General features: G+C 58.4%; 1 protein-coding gene across 2 annotated transcripts in view; it reads right to left on the reverse strand.

Annotated features, from left to right (window-relative positions):
* LOC138754919 (active breakpoint cluster region-related protein-like) overlaps positions 1-26,643 on the reverse strand; it is a 212,474-nt gene that overhangs the window by 114,674 nt on the left and 71,157 nt on the right. For both annotated transcript variants that reach the window (XM_069919933.1, XM_069919934.1), the window contains exon 7: positions 22,184-22,236. In XM_069919933.1, coding sequence (XP_069776034.1) covers positions 22,184-22,236 — 53 coding nt within the window. The remainder of the gene's footprint in view (positions 1-22,183; positions 22,237-26,643) is intronic.

Consider the following 26,643-nt stretch of genomic DNA (forward strand, 5'->3'; position numbering starts at 1 on the left):
GGGAGCTTCACTCTGTGTCTGACCCCGGGAGTGTGTGATAGGACGGTGTGGAGGGAGCTTCACTCTGGTTTTGACCATGGGATTGTGAGTTGGGCCGGTGCAGAGGGACCTTCACTCCGGGTCTCACCCCGGGTGTATGTGATGGGACTGTGTGCAGGGAGCTTCACTCTGGGTCTGACCCCGGGAGTGCGTGACGGGATGGTGTGGATGGAGGTTCACTCTGGGTCTGACACCGGGAGTGTGTGATGGAACGGTATGGAGGGAGCTTCACACTGGGTCTGACAACTGGAGTGTGGTCACGGGACAGTGGTGCGGAAACTGCACTCTGGGTCTGACTCCGGGAGTGTGTGATGGGACGGTGGGTAGGGAGCTTTACTCTGGGTCTGACCCAGGGGTGTGGTGACGGAACGGTGTGGAGGGAGCTTCAGTCTGGGTCTGACACAGCGACCGTGAAATGGGACGGTACGGAGGGAGCTTCACTCTGGGTCTCACCCAGGGAGTGTGTGATGGGAAGGTGTGGAGGGAGCTTCACTCTGTGTATGACACCGGGAGTGTGGTCACGGGACGGTGCGAAGAGAGCGTCACTCTGGGTCCGACCCCAGGTGTGTGGTGACAGGACGTTGCGGATGAATCTTCACACTAGGTCTGACCCCGGAATTGTGTGATGGGACAGTGCGGAGGGAGCTTCACTCTGGGTCTCACCGGAGGAGTGTGTTACGGGACGGTCGGAGAGAGCTTCACTCAGCTTCTGACACTTGGAGTGTGTGGGGACGGGACGGTGTGGAGGGTGCTTAACTCTGGGTCTGAACCCGTGAATGTGGTGACGGGACGGTGCGGAGGGAGCTTCTCTCAGGGTCTGACCCTGGGATTGTGTGATGGGACGGTGTGGAGGGACCTTCACTCTCGGTCTGTCCCGGGAGTGTGTGATGGGACCGTGTGGAGGGAGCTTAACTCTGAGTCTGACACCGGGTGTGTGGTGACGGGACGGTGTGGAGGGAACTTCACTCTGGCTCTGACCCCGGGTGTGTGTGATGGGACAGTGTGGAGGGCGCTTGAATCTGGGTCTTAGCCCGGGATTGTGTAATGTGACGGTGCGGAGGGAGATTCACTCTGGGTCTGACCCCGGGAGTTTGGTGACGGGACGGTGCGGAGGGAGCTTCACTCAGGGTCTGAACACGGGAGTGTGTGATGGTACAGTGTGGAGGGAGATTCACTCTGGGTCTGACCCCGGGAGTTTGGTGACGGGACGGTGCGGAGGGAGCTTCACTCAGGGTCTGAACACGGGAGTGTGTGATGGTACAGTGTGGAGGGAGCTTCACTCTGTGTCTGACCCCGGGATTGTGTGATGGGACGGTGAGGAGGGAGCTTCACTCTGATTTTCACCACGGGATTGTGAGTTGGGCCTGTGCAGAGGGACCTTCACTCCGGGTCTCACCCCGGCTGTATGTGATGGGACGGTGTGGAGGGAGCTACACTCTGCGTCTAACCCCGGGAGTGCGTGACGGGATGGTGTGGAGGGACCTTCACTCTGGGTCTGTCCCAGGATTGTGCGATGGGATGGTGCGGATGGAGCTTCACTCTGGGACAGACCCCGGGAGTGTGTGAAGGGACAGTGTGGAGGGAGCTTCTCCCTGGGTCTGACCCCGTGAGTGTGTTACGGGACGGTGCGGTGGGAGCTTGACTCAAGGTCTGACCCCAGGAGTGCGTGACGGGATGGTGTGGACGGAGGTTCACTCTGGGTCTGACTCCGGGAGTGTGTGATGGGACGGTGGGTAGGGAGCTTCACTCTGGGTCTGACCCAGGGGTGTGGTGACGGAACGGTGTGGAGGGAGCTTCAGTCTGGGTCTGACACAGGGACCGTGAAATGGGACGGTACGGAGGGAGCTTCACTCTGGGTCTCACCCAGGGAGTGTGTGATGGGACGGTGTGGAGGGAGCTTCACTCTGTGTATGACACCGGGAGTTTGGTCACGGGACGGTGCGAAGGGAGCGTCACTCTGGGTCCGACCCCAGGTGTGTGGTGACAGGACGTTGCGGATGAATCTTCACACTAGGTCTGTCTCCGGAATTGTGTGATGGGACAGTGCGGAGGGAGCTTCACTCTGGATCTCACCCGAGGAGTGTGTGATGGGACGGTCGGAGAGAGCTTCACTCAGCTTCTGACACTAGGAGTGTGTGGGGACGGGACAGTGTGGAGGGTGCTTTACTCTGGGTCTGACCCCGGGAGTCTGTGATGGGACGGTGCGTTGTGAGCTTCACTCTGGGTCTGACCCCAGGTGTGTGTGATGGGACAGTGTGGAGGGAGCTTGACTCTGGGTCTGACCCCAGGTGTGTGTGATGGGACAGTGTGGAGGGAGCTTGAATCTGGGTCTTAGCCCGGGATTGTGTAATGTGAAGGTGCGGAGGGAGCTTGACTCAGGGTCTGACCCCAGGAGTGTGTGATGGGACGGTCAGAGGGAGCTTCACTCAGCTTCTGACACTGGGATTGTGTGGTGACGTGATGATGGGGAGGCAGCTTCACTTTGGGTTGACCCCGGGAGTGCGTGACGGTAAGGTGTGGAGGGATCTTCACTCTGGGTGTGGCACCGGGAGTGTGTGATGGGACGGTGTTGAGGGAGCTTCACTCTGTGTCTGACCATGGGAGTGTGTGGACGGGACAATGTGGAGGATCCTTCACTCTGTGTCTGACCCCGGGAGTGTGTAGACGGGACGGTGGGGAGGTAGCTTCACTCTGGGGCTGACACCGTGAGTGTATGATGGGACGGTGTGGTGGGAGCTTCACTCTGTGTCTGACCTCGGGAGTGTGTGATGGGACAGTGTCGAGGGAGCTTCACTCTGGTTTTGACCACGGGATTGTGAGTTGGGCCGGTGCAGAGGGACCTTCACTCCGGGTCCCACCCCGGGTGTATGTGATGGGACGGTGTGGAGGGAGCTTCACTCTGGGTCTGATCCTGGGAGTGTGTGACGGTACGGTGTGGTGGGATCTTCACTCTGGGTGTGGCCCCGGGAGTGTGTGATGGGACGGTGTGGAGGGAGCTTCACTCTGTGTCTGACACCGGGAGTGTGTGATAAGACGGTGTGGAGGGAGCTTCACTCTGTGCCTGACCCTGGCAGTGTGTGATGGGACGTTGCGGAGGGACCTTCACTCTGTGTCTGACCCCGGGAGTGTGTGGACGGCACGGTGGGGAGGGAGCTTCACTCTAGGTCTGACCCCGGGAGAGTGTGTTGGGACGGTGCGGAGTGAGCTTCACTCCGGGGCTGACACCGTGAGTGTGTGATGGGACGGTGTTGAGGGAGCTTCACTCTGTGTCTGACCATGGGAGTGTGTGGACGGGACAATGTGGAGAATCCTTCACTCTGTGTCTGACCCCGGGTGTGTGTAGACGGGACGGTGGGGAGGTAGCTTCACTCTGGGGCTGACACCGTGAGTGTATGATGGGACGGTGTGGTGGGAGCTTCACTCTGTGTCTGACCTCGGGAGTGTGTGATGGGACGGTGTCGAGGGAGCTTCACTCTGGTTTTGACCACGGGATTGTGAGTTGGGCCGGTGCAGAGGGACCTTCACTCCGGGTCTCACCCCGGGTGTATGTGATGGGACGGTGTGGAGGGAGCTTCACTCTGGGTCTGATCCCGGGAGTGTGTGACGGTACGGTGTGGAGGGTTCTTCACTCTGGGTGTGGCCCCGGGAGTGTGTGATGGGACGGTGTGGAGGGAGCTTCACTCTGTGTCTGACACCGGGAGTGTGTTATAAGACGGTGTGGAGGGAGCTTCACTCTGTGCCTGACCCTGGCAGTGTGTGATGGGACGTTGCGGAGGGACCTTCACTCTGTGTCTGACCCCGGGAGTGTGTGGACGGCACGGTGGGGAGGGAGCTTCACTCTAGGTCTGACCCCGGGAGTGTGTGTTGGGACGGTGCGGAGTGAGCTTCACTCTGGGGCTGACACCGTGAGTGTGTGATGGGACGGTGTGGTGGGAGCTTCACTCTGTGTCTGACCCCGGGAGTGTGTTATAGGACGGTGTGGAGGGAGCTTCACTCTGGTTTTGACCATGGGATTGTGAGTTGGGCCGGTGCAGAGGGACCTTCACTCCGGGTCTCACCCCGGGTGTATGTTATGGGACGGTGTGCAGGGAGCTTCACTCTGGGTCTGACCCCGGGAGTGCGTGACGGGATGGTGTGGACGGAGGTTCACTCTGGGTCTGACACCGGGAGTGTGTGATGGAACGGTATGGAGGGAGCTTCACTCTGTGTCTGACCCCGGGATTGTGTGGACGGCACGGTGGGGAGGGAGCTTCACTCTAGGTCTGACCCCGGGAGTGTGTGTTGGGACGGTGCGGAGTGAGCTTCACTCTGGGGCTGACACCGTGAGTGTGTGATGGGACAGTGTGGAGGGCGCTTGAATCTGGGTCTTAGCCCGGGATTGTGTAATGTGACGGTGCGGAGGGAGATTCACTCTGGGTCTGACCCCGGGAGTTTGGTGACGGGACGGTGCGGAGGGAGCTTCACTCAGGGTCTGAACACGGGAGTGTGTGATGGTACAGTGTGGAGGGAGATTCACTCTGGGTCTGACCCCGGGAGTTTGGTGACGGGACGGTGCGGAGGGAGCTTCACTCAGGGTCTGAACACGGGAGTGTGTGATGGTACGGTGTGGAGGGAGCTTCACTCTGTGTCTGACCCCGGGATTGTGTGATGGGACGGTGAGGAGGGAGCTTCACTCTGATTTTCACCACGGGATTGTGAGTTGGGCCTGTGCAGAGGGACCTTCACTCCGGGTCTCACCCCGGCTGTATGTGATGGGACGGTGTGGAGGGAGCTACACTCTGCGTCTAACCCCGGGAGTGCGTGACGGGATGGTGTGGAGGGACCTTCACTCTGGGTCTGTCCCAGGATTGTGCGATGGGATGGTGCGGATGGAGCTTCACTCTGGGACAGACCCCGGGAGTGTGTGAAGGGACAGTGTGGAGGGAGCTTCTCCCTGGGTCTGACCCCGTGAGTGTGTTACGGGACGGTGCGGTGGGAGCTTGACTCAAGGTCTGACCCCAGGAGTGCGTGACGGGATGGTGTGGACGGAGGTTCACTCTGGGTCTGACCTCGGGAGTGTGTGATGGGACGGTGTCGAGGGAGCTTCACTCTGGTTTTGACCACGGGATTGTGAGTTGGGCCGGTGCAGAGGGACCTTCACTCCGGGTCTCACCCCGGGTGTATGTGATGGGACGGTGTGGAGGGAGCTTCACTCTGGGTCTGATCCCGGGAGTGTGTGACGGTACGGTGTGGAGGGTTCTTCACTCTGGGTGTGGCCCCGGGAGTGTGTGATGGGACGGTGTGGAGGGAGCTTCACTCTGTGTCTGACACCGGGAGTGTGTGATAAGACGGTGTGGAGGGAGCTTCACTCTGTGCCTGACCCTGGCAGTGTGTGATGGGACGTTGCGGAGGGACCTTCACTCTGTGTCTGACCCCGGGAGTGTGTGGACGGCACGGTGGGGAGGGAGCTTCACTCTAGGTCTGACCACGGGAGCGTGTGTTGGGACGGTGCGGAGTGAGCTTCACTCTGGGGCTGACACAGTGAGTGTGTGATGGGACGGTGTGGTGGGAGCTTCACTCTGTGTCTGACCCCGGGAGTGTGTGATAGGACGGTGTGGAGGGAGCTTCACTCTGGTTTTGACCATGGGATTGTGAGTTGGGCCGGTGCAGAGGGACCTTCACTCCGGGTCTCACCCCGGGTGTATGTGATGGGACGGTGTGCAGGGAGCTTCACTCTGGGTCTGACCCCGGGAGTGCGTGACGGGATGGTGTGGAGGGATCTTCACTCTGGGTGTGGCACCGGGTGTGTGTGATGGGACGGTGTTGAGGGAGCTTCACTCTGTGTCTGACCATGGGAGTGTGTGGACGGGACAATGTGGAGGATCCTTCACTCTGTCTCTGACCCCGGGTGTGTGTAGACGGGACGGTGGGGAGGTAGCTTCAATCTGGGGCTGACACCGTGAGTGTATGATGGGACGGTGTGGTGGGAGCTTCACTCTGTGTCTGACCTCGGGAGTGTGTGATGGGACGGTGTCGAGGGAGCTTCACTCTGGTTTTGACCACGGGATTGTGAGTTGGGCCGGTGCAGAGGGACCTTCACTCCGGGTCTCACCCCGGGTGTATGTGATGGGACGGTGTGGAGGGAGCTTCACTCTGGGTCTGATCCCGGGAGTGTGTGACGGTACGGTGTGGAGGGTTCTTCACTCTGGGTGTGGCCCCGGGAGTGTGTGATGGGACGGTGTGGAGGGAGCTTCACTCTGTGTCTGACACCGGGAGTGTGTTATAAGACGGTGTGGAGGGAGCTTCACTCTGTGCCTGACCCTGGCAGTGTGTGATGGGACGTTGCGGAGGGACCTTCACTCTGTGTCTGACCCCGGGAGTGTGTGGACGGCACGGTGGGGAGGGAGCTTCACTCTAGGTCTGACCCCGGGAGTGTGTGTTGGGACGGTGCGGAGTGAGCTTCACTCTGGGGCTGACACCGTGAGTGTGTGATGGGACGGTGTGGTGGGAGCTTCACTCTGTGTCTGACCCCGGGAGTGTGTTATAGGACGGTGTGGAGGGAGCTTCACTCTGGTTTTGACCATGGGATTGTGAGTTGGGCCGGTGCAGAGGGACCTTCACTCCGGGTCTCACCCCGGGTGTATGTTATGGGACGGTGTGCAGGGAGCTTCACTCTGGGTCTGACCCCGGGAGTGCGTGACGGGATGGTGTGGACGGAGGTTCACTCTGGGTCTGACACCGGGAGTGTGTGATGGAACGGTATGGAGGGAGCTTCACTCTGTGTCTGACCCCGGGATTGTGTGGACGGCACGGTGGGGAGGGAGCTTCACTCTAGGTCTGACCCCGGGAGTGTGTGTTGGGACGGTGCGGAGTGAGCTTCACTCTGGGGCTGACACCGTGAGTGTGTGATGGGACAGTGTGGAGGGCGCTTGAATCTGGGTCTTAGCCCGGGATTGTGTAATGTGACGGTGCGGAGGGAGATTCACTCTGGGTCTGACCCCGGGAGTTTGGTGACGGGACGGTGCGGTGGGAGCTTCACTCAGGGTCTGAACACGGGAGTGTGTGATGGTACAGTGTGGAGGGAGATTCACTCTGGGTCTGACCCCGGGAGTTTGGTGACGGGATGGTGCGGAGGGAGCTTCACTCAGGGTCTGAACACGGGAGTGTGTGATGGTACGGTGTGGAGGGAGCTTCACTCTGTGTCTGACCCCGGGATTGTGTGATGGGACGGTGAGGAGGGAGCTTCACTCTGATTTTCACCACGGGATTGTGAGTTGGGCCTGTGCAGAGGGACCTTCACTCCGGGTCTCACCCCGGCTGTATGTGATGGGACGGTGTGGAGGGAGCTACACTCTGCGTCTAACCCCGGGAGTGCGTGACGGGATGGTGTGGAGGGACCTTCACTCTGGGTCTGTCCCAGGATTGTGCGATGGGATGGTGCGGATGGAGCTTCACTCTGGGACAGACCCCGGGAGTGTGTGAAGGGACAGTGTGGAGGGAGCTTCTCCCTGGGTCTGACCCCGTGAGTGTGTTACGGGACGGTGCGGTGGGAGCTTGACTCAAGGTCTGACCCCAGGAGTGCGTGACGGGATGGTGTGGACGGAGGTTCACTCTGGGTCTGACACCGGGAGTGTGTGATGGAACGGTATGGAGGGAGCTTCACTCTGGGTCTGACCCCGGGGTGTGGTGACGGGACGGTACGGATGGAGCTTCACTCCTGGACAGACCCCGGGAGTGTGTGAAGGGACAGTGTGGAGGGAGCTTCTCCCTGGGTCTGACCCTGGGAGTGTGGGACGGGACAGTGCGGAGGGAGCTTGACTCAGGGTCTGACCCCAGGAGTGTGTGGTGACGAAACGGTGGGAGGGAGCTTTTCTCCAGGTCTGATCCCTGGAGTGTGGTGATGGGACGGTGGGGAAGGAGATTCACTCTGGGTCTGTCCCAGGGTGTGTGTGTGAAGGGACGGTGTGGAGGGAGCTTCTCCCTGGGTCTGACCCTGGGAGTGTGTGACTGGACGGTGCGGAGGTAGCTTGACTCAGGGTCTGACCCCAGGAGTGTGTGATGGGACGGTATAGAGGGAGCTTCACTCTGGGTCTGACACCGGGAGTGTGTGGACAGGATAATGTGGAGGAACCCTCACTCTGTGTCTGACCCCGGGAGTGTGTGGACGGGACGGTGGTGAGGGAGCTTCACTCTGGGGCTGACACCGTGAGTGTGTGATGGGACGGTGTGGTGGGAGCTTCACTCTGTGTCTGACCCCGGGAGTGTGTGATAGGACGGTGTGGAGGGAGCTTCACTCTGGTTTTGACCATGGGATTGTGAGTTGGGCCGGTGCAGAGGGACCTTCACTCCGGGTCTCACCCCGGGTGTATGTGATGGGACGGTGTGGAGGGAGCTACACTCTGGGTCTAACCCCGGGAGTGCGTGACGGGATGGTGTGGACGGAGGTTCACTCTGTGTCTGACACTGGGAGTGTGTGATGGGACGGTGTGGAGGGAGCTACACTCTGGGTCTGACCCCGCGGTGGGGTGACGGTACGGTGCGAATGGAGCTTAACTCTGTGTCTGACCCCTGGAGTGTGTGGACGGGACGGTGGGGAGGGAGTTTCACTCTGGGTCTGAACCCGTGAATGTGGTGACGGAACGGTGCGGAGGGAGCTTCTCTCTGGGTCTGACCCTGGGATTGTGTGATGGGACGGTGTGGAGGGACCTTCACTCTCGGTCTGTCCCGGGAGTGTGTGATGGGACGGTGCGGAGGGAGCTTCACTCTGGGACAGACCCCGGGAGTGTGTGAAGGGTCAGTGTGGAGAGAGATTTTCCCTCGGTCTGACCCCGGGAGTGTGTGACGGGATGGTGCGGAGGGAGCTAGACTCAGGGTCTGACCCCAGGAGTGTGTGGTGACGAAACGGTGGAAGGGAGCTTCTCTCTGGGTCTGATCCCTGAAGTGTGGTGATGCGACGGTGGGGAAGGAGCTTCACTCAGGGTCTGTCCCGGGAGTCTGTGATGGGACGGTGCAGAGGGAACCACTCTCGGACTGACCCAGGGTGTGTGTGAAGGGACAGTGTGGAGGGACCTTCTCCCTGGGTCTGACCCTGGAAGTGTGGGACGGGACGGTGTGGAGGGAGCTTGACTCAGGGTCTGACCCCAGGAGTGTGTGATGGGACGGTCAGAGGGAGCTTCACTTAGCTTCTGACACTGGGATTGTGTGGTGACGGGACATTGGGGAGGCAGCTTCACTCTGGGTCTGACCCCGGGAGTGTGTGACAGTACGGTGTGGAGGGATCTTCACTCTGGGTGTGGCCCCGGGAGTGTGGGATGGGACGGTGTGGAGGGAGCTTCACTCTGGGTCTGACACCGGGAGTGTGTGATAAGAGGGTGTGGAGGGAGCTTCACTCTGTGTCTCACCCCGGGAGTGTGTGGACGGGACGGTGTGGAGGGACCTTCACTCTCAGTCTGTCCCGGGAGTGTGTGATGGGACGGTGCGGAGGGAGCTTCACTCTGGGACAGACCCCGGGAGTGTGTGAAGGGACAGTGTGGAGGGAGATTTTCCCTCGGTCTGACCCTGGGAGTGTGTGACGGGACGATGCGGAGGGAGCTAGACTCAGGGTCTGACCCCAGGAGTGTGTGGTGACGAAACGGTGGAAGGGAGCTTCTCTCTGGGTCTGATCCCTGGAGTGTGATGATGCGACGGTGGGGAAGGAGCTTCACTCAGGGTCTGTCCCGGGAGTCTGTGATGGGACGGTGCAGAGGGAACTTCACTCTGGGACTGACCCAGGGTGTGTGTGAAGGGACGGTGTGAAGGGACCTTCTCCCTGGGTCTGACCCTGGAAGTGTGGGACGGGACGGTGTGGAGGGAGCTTGACTCAGGGTCTGACCCCAGGAGTGTGTGATGGGATGGTCAGAGGGAGCTTCACTTAGCTTCTGACACTGGGATTGTGTGGTGACGGGACAGTGGGGAGGGAGCTTCACTCTGAGACTGACCCCGGGAGTGTGGTGACGGGACATTGGGGAGGCAGCTTCACTCTGGGTCTGACCCCGGGAGTGTGTGACAGTACGGTGTGGAGGGATCATCACTCTGGGTGTGGCCCCGGGAGTGTGGGATGGGACGGTGTGGAGGGAGCTTCACTCTGGGTCTGACACCGGGAGTGTGTGATAAGAGGGTGTGGAGGGAGCTTCACTCTGTGTCTCACTCCGGGAGTGTGTGGACGGGACGGTGTGGTGGGACCTTCACTCTGTGTCTGACCCCAGGAGTGAGTGGACGGGACGGTGGGGAGGGAGCTTCACTCTGGGTCTGACCCCTGGAATGTGTGATGGGACAGTGCGGAGGGAGCTTCACTCTTGGGCTGACACCGTGAGTGTGTGATGGGACGGTGTGGTGGGAGCTGCACTCTGAGTCTGACCCCGGGAGTGTGTGATGGGACGGTGTGGAGGGAGCTTTACTCCGGTTTTCACCACAGGGTTGTGAGTTTGGCCGGTGCAGAGGGACCTTCACTCCGGATCTCACCCCGGGAGTAAGTGATGGGACGGTGTGGAGGGAGATTCACTCTGGGTCTGGCCCGGGAGTGCGTGACGGGATGGTGTGGACGAAGTTTCACTCTGGGTCTGACACCGGGAGTGTGTGATGGGACGGTTTGGAGGGAGCTTCACTCTGGGTCTGACTCCGGCGTGTGGTGACGGTACGGTGCGAATGGAGCTTAATTCTGGCTCTGACAACTGGAGTGTTGTGATGGGACGGTGTGGTGGGAGCTTCACTCTGGGTCTGACCCTGTGTGTGTGTGTGATGGGACGGTGTGCAGGGTGCTTCACTCTGGGTCTGATACTGGGAGTGTGTGATGGGACGGTGGGTAGGGAGCTTCACTCTGGGTCTGACCCCGGGGTGTGGTGACGGGACGGGGTGGAGGGAGCTTCAGTCGGGGTCTAACCCAGGGAGTGTGTGATGGGACGGTGTGGAGGGTGCTTCACTCTGGGTCTGACACCGGGAGTGTGTGTTGGGACAGTGTGGAGGGAGCTTCACTCTGTATCTGACACCGGGAATGTGGTCACGGGACGGTGTGGAGGGAGCGTCACTCTGGGTCCGACCCCGGGTGTGTGATGACGGGACGTTGCGGATGGAGCTTCACTCTGGGTCTGACCCCGGAATTGTGTGATAGGACAGTGCGGAGGGAGCTTCACTCTGGGTCTGACCCCAGGAGTGTGTGATGGGACGGTCGGAGAGAGCTTCTCTCAGCTTCTGACACTGGGAGTGTGTGGGGACGGGACGGTGTGGAGGGAGCTTCACTCTTGGTCTGACCCTGGGATTGTGTGATGGGACGGTGCGGAGGGTGCTTCACTCTGGGTCTGACCCCGGGAGTGTGTGATGGGACGGTGCGGAGTGAGCTTCACTCTGGGTCTGACCCTGGGATTGTGTGATGGGACGGTGCGGAGGGTGCTTCACTCTGGGTCTGACCCCGGGACTGTGTGATGGGTGTGGAGGGAGCTTCACTCTGGGTCTGACACCGGGAGTGTGTGATGGCACGGTGTCGAGGGAGCTTCACTCTGGATTTGACCACAGGATTGTGAGTTGGGCCTGTGCAGAGGGACCTTCACTCCGGGTCTCACCCCGGGTGTATGTGATGGGACGTGTGGAGGGAGCTTCACTCTGGGTCTGATCCCGGGAGTGTGTGATGGGACGGTGCGGAGGGTGCTTCACTCTGGGTCTGACACCGGGAGTGTGTGATGGGACCGTGTGGAGGGAGCTTCTCTCTGGGTCTGACCCTGGGAGTGTGTGATGGGACAGTGCGGTCGGAGCTTGACTCAGGGTCTGACCCCAGGAGTGAGTGGTGACGAAACAGTGGGAGGGAGCTTCTCTCTAGGTCTGATCCCTGGAGTGTGGTGATGGGATGATGGGGAAGGAGGTTCACTCTGGGTCTATCTCAGAGTGTGTCTGAAGGGACGGTGTGGAGGGAGCTTCTCCCTGGGTCTGACTCTGGGAGTGTGGGACGGGACGGTGCGGAGGGAGCTTGACTCAGGGTCTGACCCCAGGAGTGTGTGATGGGACGGTCAGAGGGAGCTTCACTCAGCTTCTGACACTGGGAATGTGTGGTGACGTGATGGTGGGGAGGCAGCTTCACTTTGGGTTGACCCCGGGAGTGTGTGACGGTAAGGTGTGGAGGGATCTTCACTCTGGGTGTGACACCGGGAGTGTGTGATGGGACGGTGTTGAGGGAGCTTCACTCTGTGTCTGACCACGGGAGTGTGTGGACGGGACAATGTGGAAAATCCTTCACTCTGTGTCTGACCCCGGGCGTGTGTAGACGGGACGGTGGGGAGGTAGCTTCACTCTGGGGCTGACACCGTGAGTGTATGATGGGACGGTGTGGTGGGAGCTTCACTCTGTGTCTGACCTCGGGATTGTGTGATCAGACGGTGTCGAGGGAGCTTCTCTCTGGTTTTGACCACGGGATTGTGAGTTGGGCCAGTGCAGAGGGACCTTCACTCCGGGTCTCACCCCGGGTGTATGTGATGGGACGGTGTGGAGGGAGCTTCACTCTGGGTCTGAACCCGGGAGTGTGTGATGGTACGGTGTGGAGGGATCTTCACTCTGGGTGTGGCCCCGGGTGTGTGTAATGGGACGGTGTGGAGGGAGCTTCACTCTGTTTCTGACATCGGGAATGTGTGATAAGACGGTGTGGAGGGAGCTTCACTCTGTGCCTGACCCTGGCAGTGTGTGATGGGACGTTGCGGAGGGACCTTCACTCTGTGTCTGACCCCGGGAGTGTGTGGACGGCACGGTTGGGAGGGAGCTTCACTCTAGGTCTGACCCCTGGAGTGTGTGATGGGTCGGTGCGGAGTGAGCTTCACTCTGGGGCTGACACCGTGAGTGTGTGATGGGACGGTGTGGTGGGAGCTTCACTCTGTGTCTGACCCCGGGAGTGTGTGATAGGACGGTGTGGAGGGAGCTTCACTCTGGATTTGACCATGGGATTGTGAGTTGGGCCGGTGCAGAGGGACCTTCACTCCGGGTCTCACCCCGGGTGTATGTGATTGGGACGGTGTGCAGGGAGCTTCACTCTGGTTCTGACCCCGGGAGTGCGTGACGGGATGGTGTGGAAGAGGTTTACTCTGGGTCAGACACCGGGAGTGTGTGATGGAACAGTATGGAGGGAGCTTCACTCTGGGTCTGACCCCGGGGTGTGGTGACGGGACGGTACGGATGGAGCTTAACTCTGGATCTGACAACTGGAGTGTGGTGACGGGACAGTGGTGCGGAAGCTGCACTCTGGGTCTGACTCCGGGAGTGTGTAATGGGACGGTGGGTAGGGAGCTTCACTCTGGGTCTGACCCAGGGGTGTGGTGACGGAACGGTGTGGAGGGAGCTTCAGTCTGGGTCTGACACAGGGACCGTGAAATGGGACGGTACGGAGGGAGCTTCACTCTGGGTCTCACCCAGGGAGTGTGTGATGGGACGGTGTGGAGGGAGCTTCACTCTGTGTATGACACCGGGAGTTTGGTCACGGGACGGTGCGAAGGGAGCGTCACTCTGGGTCCGACCCCAGGTGTGTGGTGACAGGACGTTGCGGATGAATCTTCACACTAGGTCTGACCCCGGAATTGTGTGATGGGACAGTGCGGAGGGAGCTTCACTCTGGGTCTCACCCGAGGAGTGTGTTACGGGACGGTCGGAGAGAGCTTCACTCAGCTTCTGACACTTGGAGTGTGTGGGGACGGGACGGTGTGGAGGGTGCTTAACTCTGGGTCTGAACCCGTGAATGTGGTGACGGGACGGTGCGTTGTGAGCTTCACTCTGGGTCTGACCCCAGGTGTGTGTGATGGGACAGTGTGGAGGGAGCTTGACTCTGGGTCTGACCCCAGGTGTGTGTGATGGGACAGTGTGGAGGGAGCTTGAATCTGGGTCTTAGCCCGGGATTGTGTAATGTGAAGGTGCGGAGGGAGCTTGACTCAGGGTCTGACCCCAGGAGTGTGTGATGGGACGGTCAGAGGGAGCTTCACTCAGCTTCTGACACTGGGATTGTGTGGTGACGTGATGATGGGGAGGCAGCTTCACTTTGGGTTGACCCCGGGAGTGCGTGACGGTAAGGTGTGGAGGGATCTTCACTCTGGGTGTGGCACCGGGAGTGTGTGATGGGACGGTGTTGAGGGAGCTTCACTCTGTGTCTGACCATGGGAGTGTGTGGACGGGACAATGTGGAGGATCCTTCACTCTGTGTCTGACCCCGGGAGTGTGTAGACGGGACGGTGGGGAGGTAGCTTCACTCTGGGGCTGACACCGTGAGTGTATGATGGGACGGTGTGGTGGGAGCTTCACTCTGTGTCTGACCTCGGGAGTGTGTGATGGGACAGTGTCGAGGGAGCTTCACTCTGGTTTTGACCACGGGATTGTGAGTTGGGCCGGTGCAGAGGGACCTTCACTCCGGGTCCCACCCCGGGTGTATGTGATGGGACGGTGTGGAGGGAGCTTCACTCTGGGTCTGATCCTGGGAGTGTGTGACGGTACGGTGTGGAGGGATCTTCACTCTGGGTGTGGCCCCGGGAGTGTGTGATGGGACGGTGTGGAGGGAGCTTCACTCTGTGTCTGACACCGGGAGTGTGTGATAAGACGGTGTGGAGGGAGCTTCACTCTGTGCCTGACCCTGGCAGTGTGTGATGGGACGTTGCGGAGGGACCTTCACTCTGTGTCTGACCCCGGGAGTGTGTGGACGGCACGGTGGGGAGGGAGCTTCACTCTAGGTCTGACCCCGGGAGAGTGTGTTGGGACGGTGCGGAGTGAGCTTCACTCCGGGGCTGACACCGTGAGTGTGTGATGGGACGGTGTTGAGGGAGCTTCACTCTGTGTCTGACCATGGGAGTGTGTGGACGGGACAATGTGGAGAATCCTTCAATCTGTGTCTGACCCCGGGTGTGTGTAGACGGGACGGTGGGGAGGTAGCTTCACTCTGGGGCTGACACCGTGAGTGTATGATGGGACGGTGTGGTGGGAGCTTCACTCTGTGTCTGACCTCGGGAGTGTGTGATGGGACGGTGTCGAGGGAGCTTCACTCTGGTTTTGACCACGGGATTGTGAGTTGGGCCGGTGCAGAGGGACCTTCACTCCGGGTCTCACCCCGGGTGTATGTGATGGGACGGTGTGGAGGGAGCTTCACTCTGGGTCTGATCCCGGGAGTGTGTGACGGTACGGTGTGGAGGGTTCTTCACTCTGGGTGTGGCCCCGGTAGTGTGTGATGGGACGGTGTGGAGGGAGCTTCACTCTGTGTCTGACACCGGGAGTGTGTGATAAGACGGTGTGGAGGGAGCTTCACTCTGTGCCTGACCCTGGCAGTGTGTGATGGGACGTTGCGGAGGGACCTTCACTCTGTGTCTGACCCCGGGAGTGTGTGGACGGCACGGTGGGGAGGGAGCTTCACTCTAGGTCTGACCCCGGGAGTGTGTGTTGGGACGGTGCGGAGTGAGCTTCACTCTGGGGCTGACACCGTGAGTGTGTGATGGGACGGTGTGGTGGGAGCTTCACTCTGTGTCTGACCCCGGGAGTGTGTTATAGGACGGTGTGGAGGGAGCTTCACTCTGGTTTTGACCATGGGATTGTGAGTTGGGCCGGTGCAGAGGGACCTTCACTCCGGGTCTCACCCCGGGTGTATGTTATGGGACGGTGTGCAGGGAGCTTCACTCTGGGTCTGACCCCGGGAGTGCGTGACGGGATGGTGTGGACGGAGGTTCACTCTGGGTCTGACACCGGGAGTGTGTGATGGAACGGTATGGAGGGAGCTTCACTCTGTGTCTGACCCCGGGATTGTGTGGACGGCACGGTGGGGAGGGAGCTTCACTCTAGGTCTGACCCCGGGAGTGTGTGTTGGGACGGTGCGGAGTGAGCTTCACTCTGGGGCTGACACCGTGAGTGTGTGATGGGACGGTGTGGTGGGAGCTTCACTCTGTGTCTGACCCCGGGAGTGTGTGATAGGACGGTGTGGAGGGAGCTTCACTCTGGTTTTGACCATGGGATTGTGAGTTGGGCCGGTGCAGAGGGACCTTCACTCCGGGTCTCACCCCGGGTGTATGTGATGGAACTGTGTGCAGGGAGCTTCACTCTGGGTCTGACCCCGGGAGTGCGTGACGGGATGGTGTGGACGGAGGTTCACTCTGGGTCTGACACCGGGAGTGTGTGATGGAACGGTATGGAGGGAGCTTCACACTGGGTCTGACAACTGGAGTGTGGTGACGGGACAGTGGTGCGGAAACTGCACTCTGGGTCTGACTCCGGGAGTGTGTGATGGGACGGTGGGTAGGGAGCTTTACTCTGGGTCTGACCCAGGGGTGTGGTGATGGAACGGTGTGGAGGGAGCTTCAGTCTGGGTCTGACACAGCGACCGTGAAATGGGACGGTACGGAGGGAGCTTCACTCTGGGTCTCACCCAGGGAGTGTGTGATGGGAAGGTGTGGAGGGAGCTTCACTCTGTGTATGACACCGGGAGTGTGGTCACGGGACGGTGCGAAGAGAGCGTCACTCTGGGTCCGACCCCAGGTGTGTGGTGACAGGACGTTGCGGATGAATCTTCACACTAGGTCTGACCCCGGAATTGTGTGATGGGACAGTGCGGAGGGAGCTTCACTCTGGGTCTCACCCGAGGAGTGTGTTACGGGACGGTCGGAGAGAGCTTCACTCAGCTTCTGACACTTGGAGTGTGTGGGGACGGGACGGTGTGGAGGGTGCTTAACTCTGGGTCTGAACCCGTTAATGTGGTGACGGGAAGGTGCGGAGGGAGCTTCTCTCAGGGTCTGACCCTGGGATTGTGTGATGGGACGGTGTGGAGGGACCTTCACTCTCGGTCTGTCCCAGGAGTGTGTGATGGGACCGTGTGGAGGGAGCTTAACTCTGAGTCTGACACCGGGTGTGTGGTGACGGGACGGTGTGGAGGGAACTTCACTCTGGCTCTGACCCCGGGTGTGTGTGATGGGACAGTGTGGAGGGAGCTTGAATCTGGGTCTTAGCCCGGGATTGTGTAATGTGACGGTGCGGAGGGAGATTCACTCTGGGTCTGACCCCGGGAGTTTGGTGACGGGACGGTGCGGAGGGAGCTTCACTCAGGGTCTGAACACGGGAGTGTGTGATGGTACAGTGTGGAGGGAGATTCACTCTGGGTCTGACCCCGGGAGTTTGGTGACGGGACGGTGCGGAGGGAGCTTCACTCAGGGTCTGAACACGGGAGTGTGTGATGGTACAGTGTGGAGGGAGCTTCACTCTGTGTCTGACCCCGGGATTGTGTGATGGGACGGTGAGGAGGGAGCTTCACTCTGATTTTCACCACGGGATTGTGAGTTGGGCCTGTGCAGAGGGACCTTCACTCCGGGTCTCACCCCGGCTGTATGTGATGGGACGGTGTGGAGGGAGCTACACTCTGCGTCTAACCCCGGGAGTGCGTGACGGGATGGTGTGGAGGGACCTTCACTCTGGGTCTGTCCCAGGATTGTGCGATGGGATGGTGCGGATGGAGCTTCACTCTGGGACAGACCCCGGGAGTGTGTGAAGGGACAGTGTGGAGGGAGCTTCTCCCTGGGTCTGACCCCGTGAGTGTGTTACGGGACGGTGCGGTGGGAGCTTGACTCAAGGTCTGACCCCAGGAGTGCGTGACGGGATGGTGTGGACGGAGGTTCACTCTGGGTCTGACACCGGGAGTGTGTGATGGAACGGTATGGAGGGAGCTTCACTCTGGGTCTGACCCCGGGGTGTGGTGACGGGACGGTACGGATGGAGCTTCACTCCTGGACAGACCCCGGGAGTGTGTGAAGGGACAGTGTGGAGGGAGCTTCTCCCTGGGTCTGACCCTGGGAGTGTGGGACGGGACAGTGCGGAGGGAGCTTGACTCAGGGTCTGACCCCAGGAGTGTGTGGTGACGAAACGGTGGGAGGGAGCTTTTCTCCAGGTCTGATCCCTGGAGTGTGGTGATGGGACGGTGGGGAAGGAGATTCACTCTGGGTCTGTCCCAGGGTGTGTGTGTGAAGGGACGGTGTGGAGGGAGCTTCTCCCTGGGTCTGACCCTGGGAGTGTGGGACTGGACGGTGCGGAGGTAGCTTGACTCAGGGTCTGACCCCAGGAGTGTGTGATGGGACGGTATAGAGGGAGCTTCACTCTGGGTCTGACACCGGGAGTGTGTGGACAGGATAATGTGGAGGAACCCTCACTCTGTGTCTGACCCCGGGAGTGTGTGGACGGGACGGTGGTGAGGGAGCTTCACTCTGGGGCTGACACCGTGAGTGTGTGATGGGACGGTGTGGTGGGAGCTTCACTCTGTGTCTGACCCCGGGAGTGTGTGATAGGACGGTGTGGAGGGAGCTTCACTCTAGTTTTGACCATGGGATTGTGAGTTGGGCCGGTGCAGAGGGACCTTCACTCCGGGTCTCACCCCGGGTGTATGTGATGGGACGGTGTGGAGGGAGCTACACTCTGGGTCTAACCCCGGGAGTGCGTGACGGGATGGTGTGGACGGAGGTTCACTCTGTGTCTGACACTGGGAGTGTGTGATGGGACGGTGTGGAGGGAGCTACACTCTGGGTCTGACCCCGCGGTGTGGTGACGGTACGGTGCGAATGGAGCTTAACTCTGTGTCTGACCCCTGGAGTGTGTGGACGGGACGGTGGGGAGGGAGTTTCACTCTGGGTCTGAACCCGTGAATGTGGTGACGGGACGGTGCGGAGGGAGCTTCTCTCTGGGTCTGACCCTGGGATTGTGTGATGGGACGGTGTGGAGGGACCTTCACTCTGGGTGTGGCCCCGGGAGTGTGGGATGGGACGGTGTGGAGGGAGCTTCACTCTGGGTCTGACACCGGGAGTGTGTGATAAGAGGGTGTGGAGGGAGCTTCACTCTGTGTCTCACCCCGGGAGTGTGTGGACGGGACGGTGTGGAGGGACCTTCACTCTCAGTCTGTCCCGGGAGTGTGTGATGGGACGGTGCGGAGGGAGCTTCACTCTGGGACAGACCCCGGGAGTGTGTGAAGGGACAGTGTGGAGGGAGATTTTCCCTCGGTCTGACCCTGGGAGTGTGTGACGGGACGATGCGGAGGGAGCTAGACTCAGGGTCTGACCCCAGGAGTGTGTGGTGACGAAACGGTGGAAGGGAGCTTCTCTCTGGGTCTGATCCCTGGAGTGTGATGATGCGACGGTGGGGAAGGAGCTTCACTCAGGGTCTGTCCCGGGAGTCTGTGATGGGACGGTGCAGAGGGAACTTCACTCTGGGACTGACCCAGGGTGTGTGTGAAGGGACGGTGTGAAGGGACCTTCTCCCTGGGTCTGACCCTGGAAGTGTGGGACGGGACGGTGTGGAGGGAGCTTGACTCAGGGTCTGACCCCAGGAGTGTGTGATGGGATGGTCAGAGGGAGCTTCACTTAGCTTCTGACACTGGGATTGTGTGGTGACGGGACAGTGGGGAGGGAGCTTCACTCTGAGACTGACCCCGGGAGTGTGGTGACGGGACATTGGGGAGGCAGCTTCACTCTGGGTCTGACCCCGGGAGTGTGTGACAGTACGGTGTGGAGGGATCATCACTCTGGGTGTGGCCCCGGGAGTGTGGGATGGGACGGTGTGGAGGGAGCTTCACTCTGGGTCTGACACCGGGAGTGTGTGATAAGAGGGTGTGGAGGGAGCTTCACTCTGTGTCTCACTCCGGGAGTGTGTGGACGGGACGGTGTGGTGGGACCTTCACTCTGTGTCTGACCCCAGGAGTGAGTGGACGGGACGGTGGGGAGGGAGCTTCACTCTGGGTCTGACCCCTGGAATGTGTGATGGGACAGTGCGGAGGGAGCTTCACTCTTGGGCTGACACCGTGAGTGTGTGATGGGACGGTGTGGTGGGAGCTGCACTCTGAGTCTGACCCCGGGAGTGTGTGATGGGACGGTGTGGAGGGAGCTTTACTCCGGTTTTCACCACAGGGTTGTGAGTTTGGCCGGTGCAGAGGGACCTTCACTCCGGATCTCACCCCGGGAGTAAGTGATGGGACGGTGTGGAGGGAGATTCACTCTGGGTCTGGCCCGGGAGTGCGTGACGGGATGGTGTGGACGAAGTTTCACTCTGGGTCTGACACCGGGAGTGTGTGATGGGACGGTTTGGAGGGAGCTTCACTCTGGGTCTGACTCCGGCGTGTGGTGACGGTACGGTGCGAATGGAGCTTAATTCTGGCTCTGACAACTGGAGTGTTGTGATGGGACGGTGTGGTGGGAGCTTCACTCTGGGTCTGACCCTGTGTGTGTGTGTGATGGGACGGTGTGCAGGGTGCTTCACTCTGGGTCTGATACTGGGAGTGTGTGATGGGACGGTGGGTAGGGAGCTTCACTCTGGGTCTGACCCCGGGGTGTGGTGACGGGACGGGGTGGAGGGAGCTTCAGTCGGGGTCTAACCCAGGGAGTGTGAAATTGGACGGTACGGAGGGAGCTTCACTCTGGGTCTCACCCCGGGAGTGTGTGATGGGACGGTGTGGAGGGTGCTTCACTCTGGGTCTGACACCGGGAGTGTGTGTTGGGACAGTGTGGAGGGAGCTTCACTCTGTATCTGACACCGGGAATGTGGTCACGGGACGGTGTGGAGGGAGCGTCACTCTGGGTCCGACCCCGGGTGTGTGATGACGGGACGTTGCGGATGGAGCTTCACTCTGGGTCTGACCCCGGAATTGTGTGATAGGACAGTGCGGAGGGAGCTTCACTCTGGGTCTGACCCCAGGAGTGTGTGATGGGACGGTCGGAGAGAGCTTCTCTCAGCTTCTGACACTGGGAGTGTGTGGGGACGGGACGGTGTGGAGGGAGCTTCACTCTTGGTCTGACCCTGGGATTGTGTGATGGGACGGTGCGGAGGGTGCTTCACTCTGGGTCTGACCCCGGGAGTGTGTGATGGGACGGTGCGGAGTGAGCTTCACTCTGGGTCTGACCCTGGGATTGTGTGATGGGACGGTGCGGAGGGTGCTTCACTCTGGGTCTGACCCCGGGACTGTGTGATGGGTGTGGAGGGAGCTTCACTCTGGGTCTGACACCGGGTGTGTGGTGACGGGACGGTGGGGAGGGAACTTCACTCTGGGTCTTACCCTGGGTGTGTGTGACGAGACGGTGCAGAGGGAGCTTCACTCGGGGTCTGACCCCTGGTGTGTGTGATGGGAGGGTGTGGAGGGAGCTTCACTCTGGGTCTGACCCCGGGAGTTTGTAATGTGACGGTGTGGAGGGTGCTTCACTCTGGGTCTGACCCCGGGAGTGTGTGATTGGACGGTGCGGAGGGAGCTTCACTCTCTGTCTGACCCCCGGAGTGTGTGGACGGGACGGTGGGGTGGATGCTTCACTCTGGGTCTGACCCTGGGAGTTTGGTTTCGGGACGGTGCGGAGGGAGCTTCACTCTTGGTCTTATACCGGGAGTGTGTGATGGGATGGTGTGGAGGGAGCTTCACTCTGTGTTTGACCCCGGGAGAGTGTGGATGGGATGGTGGGGAGGGACCTTCACTCTGTGTCTGACCCCGGGAGTGCGTGGACGGGACGGTGGGGATGGAGCTTCACTCTGGGTCTGAACCCGGGAATGTGGTGATGGGACTGTGCGGAGGGAGCTTCACTCTGGGTCTGACCCCGTGAGTGTGAGATGGTACGGTGTGGAGGGAGCTTCACTCTGGGTCTGACCCCGGGAGTCTGTGACGAGACAGTGCGGAGGGAGCTTCACTCTGGGTCTGACCCCGGGAGTGTGTAATGTGACGGCGCGGAGTGAGCTTTATTCTGGATCTAACCCCGGGAGTGTGTGATTGTACGGTGCGGAGGGAGCTTCACTCTCTGTCTGACCCCCGGAATGTGTGGACGGGATGGTGGGGAGGATGCTTCACTCTGGGTCTGACCCCGGTAGTTTGGTGACAGGACGGCGCGGAGGGAGCTTCACTCTTTGTCTTACACTGGGAGTGTGTGATGGGACGGTGCAGAATGTGTGATGGGACAGTGTGGAGGGAGCTTCAAACTGTGTCCAATCCCGGGGATTATATGATGGGACGGTGCAGAAGGAGATCACTTTGTGTCTGACCCGGGGAGTCAGTGAATGGAGTGTGCTGGGGATCTTCACTCCAACCCCATTCCCTTGCCTGGTGTCAGGAGCATGGGGACAGATTGCTCGGAATGCCCCTGAACCGCCTGCTACGACCAATGATTGGAGGTGTGAAACTATTACGTACCCTTATGAGCAATGTCACTTTGGTGATGTGGTTCACCGGCTGGAGCAGTAGGGCTGTTGGAAAATCACAAAAGCTTTGAAAGTTTTGTTGAACTGTTTTTTACCAGCAAACCTGGAACCTATCAGCTGCTGGAACAGCCAAAAGGTTGGGTCCTTGTGCAGGTCGGGCACTGGCATCACTAGGGGGATGCAGACCACACGCACCAGGTGACACCATCAGAAGGAGCGACCCCAAAATGACAATCTATAAAATTTCTGCAGTGATTCAGCAGAAATTTATTTTTAATAAAAATATATTCCTGTTGCTCTTTATAAGAACAAAAACAGTTTTTGCCACCCCAGTGAACATTTATCAATATACGATGCTAAAATTTGATGCTCATTTACTCTTTGAACCTTCTAACATTCTCCGGTTGTTATGACCCGATGACAATGGTGCTTCGAATCACATGATTCCGTCCGCACACACCCATCAGCAAGTGCTGTTGTTTTTGTTGCTGCCGGTGTTTTTACAGTCACTGCTTTTGCTCAATGCTCTGGGGTTTCAGCCACAATATTGTGGTCATTAGTGTTGGTAAACCGAGATCGATAACATTACGGAGAATGAAGTCATATGATATTGTATTTTAAAGGTGTAATTTTAATTTTGCTGGTTGTTTATCTCATGACTGTCACCATTACATTCAGTGATCTACAGGAATTATGGGGTAACATTAGTACAAAAAACATTATTAAGGATTCTGGATGGTCTGGTACAGGAGGAGGTCCATGTTGGGGGGGGGGTGGGGGTAGCACCATGAGTTACGGTACTGGGTGATGGCACTGGGTGGGGGTGTGAAGGTGGTGATGGAGCGATTTGGACAGGAAAGATAGTTCATGGCCATGAGAGCACAGACACTCTGCTGAGGGAATACAAATCGGCGAAGTGAGCGGGCAGGCGGCATCTGATGTGGGGATCTACGAGGGTCTCCATTGTTGGGGAGAATTTAATTGCAGTTAAACACGAAAGGAAGTCTCAGGCCAGCGGGTCAAACAGTGTAGTTTCCGTAGCAAAGATAGATCGCCAATGCTTCGAGCTCAAGCTCTTCATCAAGGTCAGGGGAAAATGTAGGCGGGCGCCTGAATAAGATGGTGCGGTGGTGGAGTTGGGGGGGGGGGTGTTAGAATTGGTGGGGGTGTTAGAATTGGTGGGGTGGGGGGGAGGAGCGCAGGCACATGGACAAGAGGCGTGGTTGAAAAGGGTGGCCTGCTGACATTTTGTCCATACCTGGATGCGGGGCTCAGGCCTGAAATGCTGGTGATTTGTCTCCATCTTTGTTGTGTAAAGTGCCCAGTGTGACACGCTGAGTTTCTCCAGTTTTTACTTCAGTCACGGCATCTGAAGACTTTTGTGTTTCACTTCACCCCCGAAACATCTCTCTATCCCTCCTTCGCCACATTCTCTCCCTCATTTAGTCTCTGCTTAGACCCATAGAACATTACAGCACAGAAACAGGCCCCTTCAGCCCTTCTAGTCTGTGCCAAACCTTTCTTTGCCTAGTTCCACTGACCTGCCTCCACACCCCTCCCAACCAGGTACTTGCCCAAATTCCTCTTAAATGTTGAAACTGAGCCCACATTCACCATGTCACTGGAAGCTCGTTCCACATCCTTATCACTCCCTGTGTGAAGAAGTTCCCCCTAAACTTTTCCCCTTTCACCCTTAACCCTCGTTCTCTGGTTGTATGTCACCGACCCTCAGCGGAAAAAGTCGACCTAATTCCCCCTAGTAATAATCTCCCCTCATTCTTCTGTGCTCCAGGGAATAAAGTCCTAACCTGTTTAACCTTTCTTTGTAACTCAGTCCCTGATGTCCAGGCAATATCATTGAGATCTTTCCTGTAGTTTGGTGACCAAAATTGCACTCAATGCTCCAAATTTGACTTCACAAATGTCTACTCTCTCTCTCTCTCTCTCTCTCTCTCTCTCTCTCTCATTTACACATTCTCTGCCCTTGCTCTCCCTCTTCATTAAACTTCCTTGCTCAGCTCCTTTCCCTCTCACACTCCCTCCATCTTTCTTCCACTGATTCACACACTCTGCCTCTCATTGAATTTCTGCCTCTCCCTTTCTCCACTTCTCTCACTCCCTCTCTCCCACTCATCCTCTCTCCCTCGATATTTCACTCTCCCTATCTCCATCTCACTATCATTCTCTCATTTTCTCTTTCTCTCACACTCTTTCCCTCCCTCTGTCTTTCTCTCATCACCCTCTTTCTCTTTCTCATTCTCACACCTCTCTCCCACACAGACACACGCACAATGACACAGATTCATAAACACCACATGCAGACACTCACCCTCTCTCCCCCTCTTTCTCTCACATCCTCTCTCCTCTTTTTTCTCTCTCACACACACATTCACACAGACACCCCCCTTTCTGACACACATACACACACAGATACCCCCTTCTCTCTCTCTCTCTCTCACATACACACACACATATACAGACACACCCCCTCTCCTCTCTCTCTGTCAAACACACACACACACACATATACACACACACATACCCCTCTCTCACACACACATCTCTCTGTCTCACACACCCCCTCTCCTCTCTCTCTGTCAAACACACACATACACACACACACACATATACACACACACAACCCTCTCTCACACACACATCCCTCTGTCTCACACACCCCCTCTCCTCTCTCTCTGTCAAACACACACACATATACACACACACACCTCTCACACACACATCCCACTGTCTCACACACCCCCTCTCCTCTCTCTCTGTCAACACACACACACACACACACACCTCTCTCACACACACATCCCTCTGTCTCACACACCCCCTCTCCTCTCTCTGTCAAACACACACACACACACACACACCTCTCTTACACACACATCCCTCTGTCTCACACACCCCCTCTCCTCTCTCTCTGTTAAACACACATACACACACACACACACACCTCTCTTACACACACATCCCTCTGTCTCACACACCCCCTCTCCTCTCTCTCTGTCAAACACACACACACACACACACCTCTCACACACACATACCTCTGTCTCACACACCCCCTCTCCTCTCTCTCTGTCAAACACACACACACACACACACATATACACACACACACCCCTCTCTCACACACACATCCCTCTGTCTCACACACCCCCTCTCCTCTCTCTGTCAAACACACACACACACACACACCTCTCTTACACACACATCCCTCTGTCTCACACACCCCCTCTCCTCTCTCTCTGTTAAACACACATACACACACACACACACACACACCTCTCTTACACACACATCCCTCTGTCTCACACACCCCCTCTCCTCTCTCTCTGTTAAACACACATACACACACACACACCTCTCTTACACACACATCCCTCTGTCTCACACACCCCCTCTCCTCTCTCTCTGTCAAACACACACACACACACACACCTCTCTCACACACATACCTCTGTCTCACACACCCCCTCTCCTCTCTCTCTGTCAAACACACACACACACACACACATATACACACACACACCCCTCTCTCACACACACATCCCTCTGTCTCACACACCCCCTCTCCTCTCTCTCTGTTAAACACACACACACACACCTCATACACACATCCCTGTCTCACACACCCCCTCTCCTCTCCCACTGTCAAACACACACACACACACACACCTCTCTCACACACACATCCCTCTGTCTCACACACCCCCTCTCCTCTCTCTGTCAAACACACACACACACACACACACACCTCTCTTACACACACATCCCTCTGTTTCACACACCCCCTCTCCTCTCTCTCTGTCAAACACACACACACACACACACACCTCTCTTACACACACATCCCTCTGTCTCACACACCCCCTCTCCTCTCTCTCTGTCAAACACACACACACACACACACCTCTCTCAGACACATACCTCTGTCTCACACACCCCCTCTCCTCTCTCTCTGTCAAACACACACACACACACATATATACACACACACACCCCTCTCTCACACACACATCCCTCTGTCTCACACACCCCTTTCCTCTCTCTCTGTCAAACACACACACACACCCCTCTCTCACACACACATCCCTCTGTCTCACACACCCCCTCTCCTCTCTCTCTGTTAAACACACACACACACACACACCTCACACACACATCCCTCTGTCTCACACACCCCCCTCTCCTCTCTCTCTGTCAAACACACACACACACACCCTTCTCTCACACACACATCCCTGTCTCACACACCCCCTCTCCTCTCTCTCTGTCAAACACACACACACACACACACACCTCTCTCACACACATACCTCTGTCTCACACACCCCCTCTCCTCTCTCTCTGTCAAACACACACACATATATATACACACACACCCCTCTCTCACACACACATCCCTCTGTCTCACACACCCCTTTCCTCTCTCTCTGTCAA

This window comes from Narcine bancroftii, chromosome 2, assembly GCF_036971445.1.
Source record: "Narcine bancroftii isolate sNarBan1 chromosome 2, sNarBan1.hap1, whole genome shotgun sequence".
Taxonomy (NCBI): Eukaryota; Metazoa; Chordata; class Chondrichthyes; order Torpediniformes; family Narcinidae; genus Narcine; species Narcine bancroftii.